General features: G+C 41.0%; 1 protein-coding gene across 6 annotated transcripts in view; it reads left to right on the forward strand.

The window, feature by feature from the left end:
* The window catches only part of npas2 (neuronal PAS domain protein 2), a 64,493-nt gene extending 48,368 nt beyond the window's left edge, over window positions 1-16,125 (forward strand). For 3 of the 6 annotated variants that reach the window (XM_050041349.1, XM_050041348.1, XM_050041354.1), the window contains 10 exons: window positions 100-184; window positions 271-397; window positions 3,330-3,427; window positions 3,564-3,650; window positions 4,139-4,348; window positions 5,905-6,120; window positions 6,601-6,785; window positions 7,826-7,918; window positions 8,044-8,254; window positions 10,935-16,125. In XM_050041349.1, coding sequence (XP_049897306.1) covers window positions 100-184; window positions 271-397; window positions 3,330-3,427; window positions 3,564-3,650; window positions 4,139-4,348; window positions 5,905-6,120; window positions 6,601-6,785; window positions 7,826-7,918; window positions 8,044-8,254; window positions 10,935-11,150 — 1,528 coding nt within the window. In that variant the 3' untranslated portion in view covers window positions 11,151-16,125. The remainder of the gene's footprint in view (window positions 1-99; window positions 185-270; window positions 398-3,329; window positions 3,428-3,563; window positions 3,651-4,138; window positions 4,349-5,904; window positions 6,121-6,600; window positions 6,786-7,825; window positions 7,919-8,043; window positions 8,255-10,934) is intronic. The other 3 variants (XM_050041350.1, XM_050041351.1, XM_050041353.1) reach the window with 3 other exon arrangements.
* The last annotated feature ends 47 nt before the right edge of the window (window positions 16,126-16,172 follow it).

Below are 16,172 nucleotides of genomic sequence, written 5' to 3' on the forward strand. Positions count from 1 at the left end.
TGTGTAAGGCGTAGGCTTTCTTGACAAAAATGTGTTAAGATTCAGGTTAAATCAAAGAAACACTTGTCAAACATATTCTGTCTGTGTGCTGTTTTTCAGTTATGCTGAAGTGCGAGCTGAAAGGAGGAGAGCGTTTGGCTTTGAAGAGCTGTCTCCACCTGAGATAGCTCCCTCGTCAGTGAAGGTAAAAGTTATGTGAGGTTTACAAGGTCAGCCTTTATTTGAGCTTCAGATGTGGCCCTCGGTTTTGAACATCCTTCTGTGTTCCAGGCTCAGGAGCTCTACTTGGACATCTGCTCCACACTGGACCCTCCGCGGGACAGAAACAGTGGTGCACGTTCGGTGTCCTCCCACAGCTCCCGGAAATCCTCCCACACAGCGATGTCAGACTCTGCATGTGAGTCATCCTCTGCTCCCTTAAGTGCTAACTCACTCAGCAGCAGGTCAATATGCACAGAAACTGAGCTCCTATATGGCTGAAGGGACTGTTGTGCCATTTAAATTTAGCTGGGAAAAATAGCATTCTTTGCTGTTGAGAAATTACAGATGGTAAGACTTTCCGAGGCAGCTAATGATGCGACTCCCAGCGTTATTCACTGCAGCAACAGTGATGAGGCTCAGCTCAGATACATGTTTTTGAACATGTAGAATCAAATTGTTGAAGGAGAATCAACCTGACAAATCCAACAGTTGATCTGAGGAGACTGAGGTAGAATACTTCTGTAACTAAGCAGATCAGGAGTCAATAAAACACCTACCTTAATGTGGGTGACGATGCATCAATGATGAAATGTTTCCAAGGCTTACTTTAGCGTACCCTGTTTGTTTGAGCCTCCGGTCTCTCTGACTTTACCTGCTCTTCCACCCACCGTCTAATGTACTAAGACACTTCACTTCCATCTAGATGTTTATGAATAATACGCAGCGGCAGACTCATTACAGTTGCTGTTCATAAACATAGCTGCTGCTGCCTTCCCACACATAAATACACTTTCACTATTTCCAAAGACGAATTCATAAAACTGCGTCTGTCAGAAAAAAAAAACCTAGTAGATGCTTTCTTTTTTTTTTTGCTTCATTGTGCATCGGGTACAAAGAAAAAAAGCATCCGCTGAATGCATCACAGTTTGTGGGTTTCAGTCAGAGGCAGCATGAGGTGGCAATCAAGGGCCAGTGAATCAGCAGTATTGTTATAAAACCAGAAAGGAAGTGTATTTCATAAGTTTTTCTGCCTTTCCGTCAGAAAGGCTATAGTTACTCTGTTTAGGAAGATTTGACAATCCCCCCCCTGTAAAGTGGAAGCAGAGAAGTTTTTGGATTTAACTCTATATTATGGAGTAAATGTAGACTGTACAATGCAATGGCTAGAGAATAATGACACCATCTGTGTGGCGCATATGGCCCCGTTCTTTTGGCAGCGCGTAGACAGCCAACTCAGTTGATTTCCTTTCTTACCTGACTTCCCACTTAACGGTGCTGCTAATGCAGAGCTGAACGACCATCTCCAGAATCACTCTCCTCCCGGCCAACGGTTTGTTCAACATCTGCCTGGTTAGCACGTGCGAACACAGCAGCAGCAGTTAAATGGTTCCGACAAACTTATATCACTGAAATGGCTCGACTATGTTGTTAACAGATAATAGGCTTTCAGTAATGTTAGCCATGTGATGCTAGCAGTTAGCCCTGTCACTGTGTGTAAGCAGGCGGACTCTCACCAACTGTCCCCACCCAGCTCTGAACTCACTCCCACAGCAGTAGTCTTCTAGCAGAGGGCACTAAAGTGTGCATGTAGTACAACAAACCTCCCGCTGCTTAAAAACAACAATGCATTTGGTCCTTGCAAATGGAAATTATATATGTATTTATGCGCATATAGAGTGGGGAAATTATCTCTGATCACAAGTCATCACTCAAGATGCATGTGGAGACACATTCTAATGCCAGGTGGGAACAGACTAACTTTGAGCTCTCCACACAAGAGGCATGTTAATACCAGGTGGGAACAGGCTCAAAGACAGTGCCTCAACCATTGCGCAGCCAAAACAGGAAGAGGATAGTGCTTTTGTTTTCTGCAGTAGCTATCGGTAGCAATCCCCAGTTACCAAAGAGTATCAGTGTAAGTTCTCTGTAGGTACTATCACCTGTAGCTGAAATGGTGGAGTAACTGTGGAAGAGAAAATGCAGTGTGTCCTGTGTCCTTAGCAGTAGTTGCTAGGCTCTGAGGAAACGGAGAGCGATCTGGTTGTCTTTGCGACAGCAGCGCCAACAGTAATACCAGTTGGGAATGCTGGGGGGAGGGCAAGTTGAAAAGTTTCCACTTTAAAGAGGACACATAACGTAAGAGAAATGCTATGTTCAGTGTATGTTCCGGTATTATTAATACAATAATGTCAGTTAAAATCAAACTGATGTCAATAGAGACCTTATTATTTTTTTGCCTCCGTACCACGGCATTATGTTTTCGGGTTGTCCGTCTGTCTGTCCCATTCTTGTGAACATGATATTTCAAGAATGCCTCGAGGAAATTTCTTCAAATTTGGCACAAGCATCCACCTGGACTCAGCGATGAATGGATTAAATTTGGTGGTCAAAGGTCAAGGTCACTGTGACCTTGTCTGTCTCATGGCTGTTGCTGCAGCGGCCCGAGTTCGATTCCAGCCTGTGGCCCTTTGCTGCATGTCACTCCCTCTCTCTCTCCCCACTTCGCACTTTGCTTTCCTATCAATTTAAGGCAAAAATGGCCAAAAAAAATATCTTAAAAAAAAAAAAAGATGAAGTGATGACATTTTATATCCCAAAAGCTCAAAGGTCAGCTTCACTGTGACATCATAATGTTCTGCAAAAAACACTTTCTGGCCATTGTTCAACACCATAACTCAGCAACAGAAGGGGAGACATTTGGTCAAAAACTGAATTGGTGACACTAATCTTGGGTGGCCACCTTGGAACTGCTAATTGTTTTTACAGACGTGGATATAGACCACAAGTGCAACTTGACTGGTGCACGGAGGCATACAAACATGAGGCGGTAATTAGGTTGATAAATATTTTATGTGTATCTTCACGAAAATTAGACTTTAATGCCTTATCTTTAAATGAAATAATTGTATATAATCAAAAATGTTATTCAAATTTTCAACTCAGTCTTCAGATTAAAGGATGTATAATAAACTCTATCCCACATCTAGACTTTGAATGTATCTTGCCTTTGTTGTAGTTATCAGCTGTCATTTGACAAAGATTGACAGTTAGTGATAATGATCTAACTGAACATATCCTCAGTCCACTATCACTGAACTGTGTTAAGAGATGACCTGTCTCTCTTGCAGCAGCTAACTCCTTCACAGAGGCCTGCACACCATCATGGCAGTCTGCTTCCATTGGGACAGAGAAGGCATCTGCCAGACTCCAACCCAGTAGTTCAAAGGTCAGTTTGCAACGTTTACGTGTCTCTGTCTGTCTTGTGAGCTGAAAATGGTCCGTGGGAAACAGCAGTGCAAAGCTCATGCAGTATCGTGTCACAGATGGTGCTAAATTGTAAAACTTTGTCATTTTCCCTGTAGAATTTGGCACAAAGGCAAAATTCCTTTGACCTCGTTCCCCAACTGAGCCTCCCCCTTTCTCCTACCTGCAGCAAGCACTCCGCAATGGTTAGTGTTTAGACTTCTTCTCCTGCCTGTTGCCTTCCTCTCCTCTGTTTGTGTACAATATCTTATTGTTATGACTGTTGCCGCTGTATGTGTTTATTTCATCTGTTGCTTGTGCCTACAGTGTCTCCAAGCCCAGTTATAAGATTGTGTTCTAAAATCAAGAAAGAAAGATGGTTTAAAAAGAGAAAAAGCATCAGGATTATACTTGAAATGTGTTTTTTGATGTAGCTTTTTACATATTGTTTGTATTTTTCTCAAAAGAAATCACTCATCCATTTAATTTTTTGACTTGCAAAACCAATTTCACAGAAAAAGTGGGAAGAATCACAAGAATAAGCCATTACATGACTCATGCTAACTGATTATCTCCTCATTTGCTACGTTCACTGGAAAAGAAAAGAAAACACATAACTGAAGTACAAAAACCACCAGGCTTTTCTTATGTCTTTTTCAAACTGCTTTTTGGGATCCTGTCTTTGCACCAACAGCAAACACAGCAGCAGCAGCAGCAGCAGCAGCAGCAGCAGCAGCAGTCGTCGTCGTCGCCCATGTATCAGCTGCAACAGCCTCAGCTCTGTGTAATGAACCAGCTGAAGGAGCAGCTGGAGGAGAGGACGCGCATCCTGCAAGCTGACATTAAGACGCAGCAGCAGGAGCTGCACGACATTAAGGAGAAGCTTCACCTCGCTAATCTCCAGGTAACCCTCCCACAAAGATAAAGGAAAGATAAAGAAACAAAACTATCACCCATGGCATGCAGTACTAAATTTCACTTTAAAAAACTTTAAAAAAGCAGACTTTAATCTAGACATAAATAAATATTAGGCTTTTATCTATCACCTGTTAAGGAAAACCAACATAATACTGTGAGCTTACATTACTTAAGCCCTCACAGTAATGGTGGAATGGCCCCACCAAGAGGCCAGCACAAACCAGTTCAGTCACGAGTACTCTAACCACCATGACCCCCATACAGTTAACATGCACAGAGAAGAAACTGGTGAGTGTAGAAGTGTTTGATTAATAAAGACAAGTTGTCTATATCATTGTCTGCTGGGTGCAGAGGCGACATGAGATGAGCTGTGATGTAAATCACAAATTTCCATGCAACAGATTAAGAGTTAGCTAATCAGAATTAAACCTGGGGCCTCACCTCATTACAGAAAGTTCCCAAGTCTGGAATCTGATCTTATCTCAGTTTAGTGTGGCATTTAGGATTTTTGGTATTAAAGAAGTTTGCTAACTGCATTTAGGAAAATATCCTATCTTATCTCAGGATAGGAATTTAGTTATTATAGAGCTGTACTAAGTAAGGGATTTGCCAAGTTAGAAATCCTAAGTTAGGATGGCATAGACCCTGTCCTAAGGTTATAGTAGCTGCTAAAATGGCAGCAGCACTGTTCTTAGGTCTGTATAGCAAAGACAATAAAGATGGGGAACAGCATGAACACTGAAATATAATGATTTAAAGGCTACTCAGACTGTAGGATGATGCTTTTAATTTCAACTAAAATTTCAGATAAATAAATATGAATTCATAATTAATTTAAGAAGAAGAAGAGAAGAAACTTTCAAAATTATGGGATTTCCTTGTCTCCACTGACACAGTTAGTGCCTCCCTGTAGCTAATATTAAACGCCTGTGGGGTTGTTGTTGTTTTTTGTTCACGATAGCAAGTTTCCTAGCCAGTGATAAACGAGAGCCATTGATAGTATCGCATGTCTCTTTCGAGGAGCTTACGAGTGGATTGGATTTCTTAAGATAGGAGATGTGAGATAAAATAGGACACAGCTGTGAGTTTAGGGATTGCTTTTGTAACACAAAGATCAGATTTTTCCTCTTTGAAACTTAAGTGAAAATAGGACAAGGCTTAGGCAATGTCAATTTTTTTCATGAAATTTCACCAGGCTATATGGTATAAGACGGTATTTGTGTGCAGCGCAAGCTTGCTGGCCAGCTACTTACAGGACTGTAACGTTATCTGCAGTCGCCATGTCTGCCAGTTCAGCTGCCTGTTCCACCACTAGAGACTGACCTCTGGTGGTGTGCGATGTGCGCTACATACAGTACATCCTCATTGCAACATCTCTCTGTGAGTTTAATAGAAAGATGAACGTCTGTAATTTTTTATGGTTTTCAGAATCATACCGTCTGGATATACCATTGTGTACTGGCAAAAAAAAAATTGAAGATAAATTAAAAGCTTTCTAAATAAATGAAGGATAGATCAATATTTTCTGTCTGTGTGTGTAAGATGTTGTTACAGCAGCCTACCCACAATGACTTTGGCCAGGCCCAGCAGCAGCAGCAGCAGCAGCACCCCCAGCAGCAGGGCTCAGGCAGGCCGGCCCAGCAGAGTCAGTCAGGGGTGATCAGGCAGCTCTCAGGCCACCCTAAACCACCGTCCTGCAGGGCCCACAGCTCATCCCCTCACTCACTCCTGAGAGAGAACAGCTCGCCCTCAACGCAGGTACACAGCTGCACATGACAAACTCAAGTCTGAAACAATTGTCAGAAAACTGTTCGAACACAGCTGTCTAAAAAGGGAGAGGATGATACTGAGTCGAATTACCTTCAGTCATTAGCCTCTAATGAGGAGTAGCCTGCTTCAGCACTCACAGCACAACAGGAGGCAGGTTATGGAGTCAGCCGTTAATGTCAGTCAATTATTGAAAGATACACACATCACAACAACAGGTGGTAGTGTCGTGTTCAGCTTCTCAGCCATATGCTGTTTGCAAGTTGTCCTTGTTTGCACTGGAGCAAAAAGTCATAGTAATGCGATCCTTAATTTCTTGATGTTTCAGGTGATGGTATTTAATAATCCCCACTTTTTAAGCTTCTGCCTCATTAGGAGGAGGAAGCGTCTACACATTTGATATTGATTTAATTTGACTGGTGGGTTCTGTAGTTTTTACATGCTGAGTGTGTTTCCTTCATTTTATCTCAGGTCCAGCAGAGGATTGCGCGGAGTGGGCAGGCGCAGTCGGTGAGCGTACCCGTGCAGACGAACACAAGTGTGACGATGCCCTTCTACAGCAACCCCATGATGTTCTCTCAGACCAACACGAGGTCTCTACAGGATGCAAACCAAAGACACACGGACAGCGAGTTCAGCCAAGATGGACAACTACGGTGAGAAACAATGGGCTCTATTTAAACAATCTGTAGTGCATGGTCTAAAGTGCATGGTGCAAGTGCATTTAGGACAAGTCCAACTCCACGCACAATCTGGGTGCAAAGGAAGACGCAAGGTCCAAAAGGCTTGTATTCAGTCCCTTAATTAATCATAGGTGTGTTTTGGGTATTACATTAATTCAACCAATCAGAATGTTGTCTCCAATTCCCTTTAAAATACAGGTGCACCCTTATTTTAACAGTCTATGGGTGCGCCTGCTCCTGGCACACTGCTCTTTACACGTTGGATTTGTAAATGCGCACGGTGTATCTCTTAATGGGAAGTCGGACAGCAGCTCTGCTCTCTGCTATGTTCACATTTTAGTTAATGTAATTACTGTTTTCCTCATTAACGCTTTATTATGTCACCTACCTGCAACCCATCCGTGCGTCCCTGTGTGTGTCAAAAGCAGATTATACACACATTGTGACCCCACCTGTGTAGGCACATCTTACTTCCTGAATAACGCTGCCTTTAGATCGCAGGGAAATACTGCACCATTCTGCCTTTAGACCAGGTTTTTGTTGGTAAATGGCGCAGTCGCTTTCTGCTGCCTCAAAATAGCAATACGACAACAATATGCCCGACCACCTCATTTCAAGACCTTAACACCCATGGGTGCACAGATGGGTCCAAGTACAATGTTGGCGCTTGCCTTGAAAATGGCAACTGCATCGGTTGGAAACCAGCGATGACAGTTGCACTGCGCTTTGCGCCACTTTGCACCAGGTGTAATATAGGGCCCATCATGTTTCACATCATGAAATGTGAAATTCAGCCACTCAGAACCACGGGCAACACTGACAACATGGCAGACACTGTGGAAAAATACAAATATGCAGTCAGTTTTATGAACAGTGTATGCAGTCCCACACTCCTTGTATTTATGTGTTGTACCTTGATATCTGAAAATGCTCTCTGCCATCCTGCTTTGGGTTTTTTTTTTTTTCCGCAGTACAGATTAAGTTCTTCTAGTAACAGATTTAATTTCCTGCAGCATGCTCCTCAACCAACCAATGCAGACTCTGGTTCCCACTAGCAGTGTCACCACACAGCCTTCCCAGTGCAACATGGGCATCTCCCAAACCATGTGAGAACTGTTTAATTACACTGCAGACACACACACACAAAAAAACTCACACGCACACACACCAGTCCGTTTGTGTGGAGTTATTTCATATTGTGCTTAAGTTCTTTGTTGTGTCCTCCAAACAGATACACCCTGGAGCAGCAGATCATCGGCCCTTCATTCTCCATGCAACAGGTCAACTGCAACGCTGTCCTCGTGCCCTCCCCGGTCTTCACGTCCCCCATAATGATCCCACACAACAATTTCATCACAAACCAGTCACAGTCAGCCTACCACACTCAGCCTCAGGCTTCTCAGCACTCCCTGCAGCTACAGCAGCCCCAGCAGTTCTTTCAGGTACCACGTCCAGCGTCTGTGTTGTGATGCAGCAGTGTGTAAACTGTTGTATTTTTCTAGACTTTCACTGCAAATAATATGTGCTGGCCTTTTGTATAGTGCTGCTCAGTGTAATTACCCACGGCTTTATATTTACGGAGTTATGAGCATTTAAGGCACAACACTGCATCTGAGTCCCCAGTTACCACAGCAACAAGCTGCTGTATAATACTCATAGGCTGTTAGAGATCCGTGTTATTTTCAGTCATCGTAAAAATGATTTTCTCCAGACTTGCTTGTCGTCTTTGTCCAGAGTGGACTACACAAGTGTGCCGCTGTTAAAAAACCTACAACAGATAAATAGTGAAACACTGTTCATAAGTAGCTTACCTAAATCCCTCGACACTCCAAAGAGAATATTGCATAAGTTTATTTACAGTGTCACAATGTGTCGTCCCTCAGAGATCAGAGATGCTTCAAATTGATCTCTCTAACACTGCTGAAGTCATAGAGGCATAAAGGACTGTACAGAAATGATTTGGATCGGTAGGTTATAGTTTTTTGGCTAAAATTTTAAGGGAAGCAGGAGGACAACAATCAAGTCTCTGCATTAAGGCTTTATCTTCTAGCAGCTTGAAGCACCAATGTGTGAGTTCAGAGAAACAGTAGATGTGGATATTCAGGGTCAGCAGGGATTGAACATTGTTTCTCTAAAATGCGCACTTTATTCTGCATTACAACAGAACTATACTAAAGTTAATGTCATATGGAATTAACCTGTAACATAAAGCATCTTTAGCACGCCCCAGTGTGTTCTACCAATGGGTGAGAGGAAAATATTATCGTGCTGAGGGCCTTAGGCAGCTACAGAGCTGCTGCCTGTTGCTGTGGTAATAACTGTGTGTTTAGTAGCTGTAGGAGAGCAACTGGAATGCTCGGCACTGTTTATGTGTTTACCATCATTTTTGGCAATGTCACTCCTAATGTGCGATTTGGGCATTTAAAAATGACTGCTCCATTAACATTTTAAGCTTGAAGTCGGCAGTGGTGGGTAAACAAAAGGTGCTCAAGTAAAAGTACTGTTGGTTTATATTAAACTGACTCATATAGGAGCAGAAGCACTCACTAAAATAAGAACTTGAGTGCTTAGAATAAAAAAGTATCTTGAAAAACTACTCAAGTAGTGAGTAACTTTATAAGATGCAATTTATTACATCAATGCATTACATTCAAATGAGTCCTCAACACATAATAAAAACGAAAGCGAAGTGCACGTTATTGTCATTCAAGTGCCAGAACCAGACAAATGACAAAATACTGTATGTGCTGTTTAGCAAAACGACAAAAAAAAAAAATGTGTGTCATTTACTGGATCCTGAGGCCTGGATGCAGTCGCAGTGTGTGTGTGTGTGTGTGCGTGTGTGTGTGTGTGTGTGTGTGTGTGTGTGTGTGTGTGTGTGCGTGTGTGTGCGTGTGTGTGTGTGCGCGCGCGTGTGTGTGAGAGAATACATTCAGCGTCCAAAATAAAAACCTTCGTTCCATCTGCAGTGCTATGATTGACTCGTAGGCTGTCTTATCTCTTGCTGTCAGACCATCGCTGTCATGCATGCGAGCTCAGCTGAGTATAAAAAATATTTTAAGCTTAATGCACCAGTAAACACAGTGAAAACCCAATGTAATGGAGTAGTAAGACATATATTTTATCCCAAATGTACTCGAGTGAGAACAAGGGTGCTTTCACGCCTGTAGTTTGGTTCATTTGGTACTGACCAGCAGGCAACAATTATACTGTTGCATTTAAGTGCTGGTCTGGTTCCTGTTCACACTGACTTTTTACAAACAAACCACAAGGCGTAAACATGAAGTTACATCATCATGGCAGTTTTAACAGCTGTGTAATCAGAGAAAATACTTATGTGCATGTGTGTTACCATGGTTACACATATGCATTAGCATAAATAGGTAATAGACCATACAGATCAATTATAAGGTCATGGACAGATTTCATGATCAGCACATGGATTTACTTATAGTTTAGCTATCTGCCTTCATAAAATCCTGTGGTTAGTGTGTCTTCTTTCACACCAAATGAACGGCACCAGAGTCTGTTTGGAAACAGACCAAGACCAAGTGGTCTTAATCGGTCGTTTTGACCACACCAAGGTTTGATTGACAGCTTTCACAGCAGCCCAAACGAACCGTACTAACCAGACAAACGAAGTTCATTTTAACCGATTCAAACAGGTTGGGTATGAAACTACTCATTTGCAAGACAGCTACATGTAACAGTGTAAATGTAATGCATTACATCAAAACTTTCTGTACAGTCTGTAAGGTTAAACTCTTATGTTTCTTCAGATCAAAAGAATAGAATGAAAAGAAACAGCTTCATTTATACTGCATGCTGACTTGTCTCGTGCACCAGTCTTTGAGCATACAGCATGCTGGCATTATTATTGCAGACCATTTCTCAGCAGGATGAAATGGCTGTGTTCGTGTTTGGTATCAGAAATAAACTTCAGTCACACTGATGATGTTTCAGTCTTGCTCCACTCATGTTTACCTCCCTCTTTAGGTACTGCAGAGTACAGCTTAATCTTCAGATATGGCACCTGTGTTGACACTATTTGTCATGCATCTCAGTCAAGAATTAGATTGGCAACAGTTCAAGAAATATTCATATGGTCTTTTGTGTCCACAGATGGCTCAAGGACTTGTACATGGTGGATCTACTCCAGCATTCTTACACACCACTAATGTCCCACAGCAAAGCACTGTGGGATACATCCAGCAGCAGCAAACACAGCAACTTCCACAAGCACAGCAGCAACAGGCGCAACAGCAACAAAGGCAATACCAACATTCCCAAAACCAGACTGGCAGTGTTTCAGACTTCAGAAATATGCTGACTCGGTAGCGCTGTGGACCGTGTTAGAGCGCTGAGATCTCCCTCTGTGCTGTCGCCGTGTAGGCGGCAGCATGTCGTGGCATCCGGAAGTCGAACCTGACCTCAGGTTCTGTGGCGGAATTGCCTAAAAGTGGAAAATTACTTCTAGTGACCTTACTGTTGATGTGAAGCCACCCGTTCAGAGGAAGCCGATCTGTGCATCACTGCTGTGAAAACCACTAGCAGAGGCTGCACTGACCTGACATCACCCGCAGGATGCGAGGAGAGCCTGAGGTGCTGGGGCCTTCATCGCCGGCCCACATCACACTCAGCTGTCGATCGGTGAAAATGCTGGAACAAGTGGATTATCAAAGCTCTCGAGAAGACACCACTTTCACATGTTTCCATGTGGACATTTTTTCACCCGAGAGTTTCATTTAAAGTGGATGTTTGCACTTTGGTACCGCCCTGTACCCAAAAGTAGAGTATTTGTGCCCATGAATTAATATTCTATTTTCTTCACTAATAATGGCTTGACATTATACAGCTTGATATCCCTCCCCCAGTGACATACAATCATCATCCCTGGTCAGATTTTTAGCCCCAATGTAAATGTTTCATCTCATAAAGGGATTTGTGTGGTGGGAACTCGACATCAGATGTCGCTCCCATATGTCCCCAAAATAATACTTGCAGGTATGTTCGTGGCAAGTCAGCAGAGAGGGATTTTATTGTGAAACACACAGCGGTGAGTGCACTGTCATATCTACAGTCAAGCTCAGCAAGAATTCAGATAAAACACGCTCCACTGGGATGCCGAGGGGAATATTCTCCAATTACTAGAAAGGTCTATCTAGATTTTTAAAGCCTCAATCTGGGAAGAAGGGATGCTACAACTGTCCCACCATTTCTCACTGAGAAGGACAACAAAGCTCTGAAGTCCTGCTGAAGGTGCTTCTGATGAGCTCTGCAGTGTGAGTCCTTCAACAAGCTACCAGAGGGGGAACAAATTGTGCCTTTAACCATGGTCTGCCCATGGTGCGGTTTGATGGTTGTGTCTGATTACGGCTTTAAAAATCCAGCTCAGGTCCATTTGGAATACAAAGGTATATTTTCATAGGTCATAATGTATTATTTTCCACATCAGATTTAAACAGAAGTCATCTAGATTTGTAATGGATGTATTACAGATTATATATTGGATGCTTTTCGCAACCTTTACATCAGTAAGTCCAAACTCTTTTTAAAACTTTCTGTAATGATAGGAGCTGATAAGATTCATTTAACCCTAAATCACTTCATGTTTATTTATTTACGTATATATTTGAAAAAATATGTGATATTAAGAAACTAGTTTTATACACAAAGGTTCTAATTGATTTTATGAGTTCATTTGGACATTGAAAGGTCAACGCTGGTCTGAATGGTCTAATGCAGGAACACTCACAGTCATTTCTTATACACAATACAACAAGGTTTTGCAGAAGTGTCGGTTGGTCAGGGTGGGAAATGATTTGGGATTGATTCTGCCCACTGCCTGGATATTTTTTAACAGTATTACCCTTTTTATTCTGCATTCCTCTTTATTTTGGTCTTTGTTTCGTTTGGTTTATTTGACTGTCTGAGAAGTCACTAAATGTACGCTCTAACCGTGACCAAATGAGCTCATTTACAAGTAAACAAGACATCACTTTCTACTACAAATGTGATCTCATCGAAAAACAAAAAATACTGTAACAGATCACAATTTTCCTAAAAATATAGCAATCTACAAAACTCTTAAGGGGACATGGGGAGAAAAATATAAATGGGTGAAAAAAAGATTGGGAAGGAAAAGATAGATGGGTAAAAAAAAATATGGGGGAGAAAAAATGGGTGAAAAACATAAGGGAGAAAAAATAAATGGGTGAGAAAAGATTGGGGAGAAAAATGATGGGTGAAAAAATAGATGGATAAAAAGATGGGGAGAAAAATAAAAAAAAAATGGTTGAAAAAAGATTGGGACGGAAAAGATAGCTGGGTAAAAAAAAATGGGTGAGAGATGGGTAAAAATGGGTGAAAAAGATAAAGGAGAAAAAATGATGGGTGAAAAAAAGAGAACACAAAAGTTTTGCAGGGGAACGCAAACATCTCTTGGGAGCAGGTAAAAATATTTCTTTTTGTCACCCATTTTTTCTTTTTACCCATCTGTTTTTTTCTCTCCCACGTCCACTTAGAAACCTCCAATGCATTGTTGCTTAGAATATCATACTGCTGCTGTGTTAGACACAAACACTACATCTGACATTACTTCAACAGATTTTTTTTAATCATCTGGAAGTTGCTCAAGTTATTTGCAGAGTCAGTCTTGTCAGACGTTACAATCTTGTTCTTTTCATACTTTTAATACTTTCTGTATAACAATCTTTTGAGTCCATCATATTTTGAGAGATCTTCTGGTGAAACTTTCTGCAATATGTGCAACCGTAACTGCACTCCTATCTCAAACAGTCATTTTTAATATTAAGGTAAGCAGACGTTAAGGTATTTATCGACACGAGTTGTTTTTCAGAGACAGTGTTGTCAGATTGCAGGGCTGCCATAATGGTTAGAGGGTTTGGAGTGTGCTGGTGAAGGCAGATTAAACACACTAAAGAGCATGCATGCATCTCTCTCCTGTTAATGACAATCAGACAACTCGTAACTGTGTGCTGTACAGAAGCTGCCTGTGCCACAGTCTGACTTCATCATTTTAAATTTGAAAAGCTTCTATCTTTTAATCCCTGGGTTACATAGTTGTTCCCAGCTCAGCAGGAAAAACAGTTTCTTGTGACTCAGTGTTTCCTTAAAGTCTCACTGTGGGAACTTGTGCAACACTTTATAAAAAGCAGCCCTTCATGCTCAGTATGACAGTTTGGTCTGAGCTGTATACATTCAAGTTAGCAAGACTGGTGCTGCTCACAGTGGACGACAACGCTCAGCATGTACGTTCAGTGCCGATTTACACTTTCCTACGTGCAATGTCAATTTAAAGAAGAAGAATGTTAATTTATACTGTTTTAAATGTTTCACAACAGATGTACGATGTATATAGAGGTGTATAATAAGCCATTGTAACATGTAAATTATATGGAAGTATTTTTTTAATGAAAATGTCCTAACATTCCTCCAACCGTAGATATCAGCAGTATCTTTTATTAAGGTATCAGATGTGTCCTGCGGGAATGTGGTGTTAGTTTTTCCCCAAACACGATAACAGAACAGAAACTCTAGAGTAAGTGGTCATGTTTTCACAATGATTAAATGAAGAATCTGAATTTCAGACACTTTAAGTGTGTGCAGGAACAGCTCTGTGGTCTTTATAGGGTAGTTCAGCCAAAAATGACTCAAGTTAACCTGCAAAAAGTCATTGTCCTTTTTTTTTTCTCAGTTTAATCGGTTACAGTTGTTTAGCTTTTAAGAAGTGCAATTGTCCATCATCATTCAAATCAGTGTGTTAGACAGCTGAGGGAAGTCTACCTTTCCCATTATGTATTTCTATACATCCACATTCGGTATAGCAAAAGTAAAGTGATTGCCCATATAAGTTCAGCTCAGCCAGCAACTCAGAGGTGCCATAGATGACTATATTTTATACTTTCCTTCATTTCTCAATTTTATGTCAGTCACTAAAAGAAATCTAAAGACATTTTTTATTCAGTGGCAGTTAAAGTTCCCCTTGAGGTTGTTTTCCATCTAAACACATCACCCAGAAAAGATTTCAGTCCATGTTTGTCTACAAAATAACTGTTATCATTTTGTTGTTTGCCTTGTAAAGGTGGTGGAGGGAAATCCTGCTCATCACACTCAGCTGTGAGTGACTCATGTTGAGATAGTTCATGCATTGTGCTCCAGATGTGGGTTAAGCCCTAAATTATTTCGCTTTTGACAAATCACCCACCACACGTTTAGATGCAAGATGATTTTTAGAGGTTTTTTCCAGGTGTGTACTGCTTCACAGATGTTATTGTAAATAATCCATCTGCTCTGTAGTTACTGTTTTGCTTTGTCCCCAACAGCAGTTGCTGCACCTTTTTTTTTTCCTTCAACTTTCAGAGTGCTTTTCTTCTTTGTGGGTTTTTTTCCATTGAGTGTCATTGAAGGCATGTGATTTGAATCACAGATAACTTGTACTTTTCTGATTTGTAAAAAAAAAGTGACTGACACCTTAAATATAAGTGTGGGCAGTCGGATCAATGCTTTCTGTGTCAGATTTGCCAGGATATGAACAAAACCGACCTGGTGCACAGCCATTTCTGCAGTTTCAGTGCAGAAACAAACATTGAATATATTGTATAATAGAATGTAAAAAAAAAAAAGTTTAGACTATATATAGTTGTTTATTTTATATGTCTAATAGATTACATATGTATGTTACATGATTTTAAAATTAAAGTAATTTTGTAACAGATAATGAAGTGTCTTATTAGAGGACGTGAGGCTTTTTTCGCGTTTCAAGTTGGTGTTGCACAGTCACTTGTATGGCTTGTTTTCTTTCTGTATTTACCATCAAAATAAGCTTTAAAAAATATCGTTAATATTGTTTTAAAAGAAAATAACAAATTAAGTTTACATTCTAAAATATCTTGATATTAATTATGTTATATTGAATTATTTATAAATCAACCTGGATATTGTGAAATATATGAAAATAAATATTTTTAAACATATGAATTGTTATTCTGAGCAAACTGTTTATGTAGAAAATTATTTCTGTGCAGGACTGTTCCTCGACTGTGTGTTCTCGGTGCAAAGACACGTATTTTCACATCAGAGAGCCGGGCTAGTATTAATCTATGATAAAAGCTTTGACATCAGTACAAAATATTGTGCAACATGACACAAGTCATGTGTCACACAGCAGAGGGGAGCCCATGTGAACCAGTGTCACACCTCCCTGTGATCTGATTTGTAATTCATGTCAATCATCCAAAATACCATTCACCTCTCAAAATGACACGTCTGCAGCGGCAACTTGCTGGTTAGAGGAGCTAGTATGTTGTCAGCTGACATCTTATTGTAGCAAGAAGCATC

Source organism: Epinephelus moara, chromosome 3 (assembly GCF_006386435.1).
Source record: "Epinephelus moara isolate mb chromosome 3, YSFRI_EMoa_1.0, whole genome shotgun sequence".
In the NCBI taxonomy this organism is placed as follows: Eukaryota; Metazoa; Chordata; class Actinopteri; order Perciformes; family Serranidae; genus Epinephelus; species Epinephelus moara.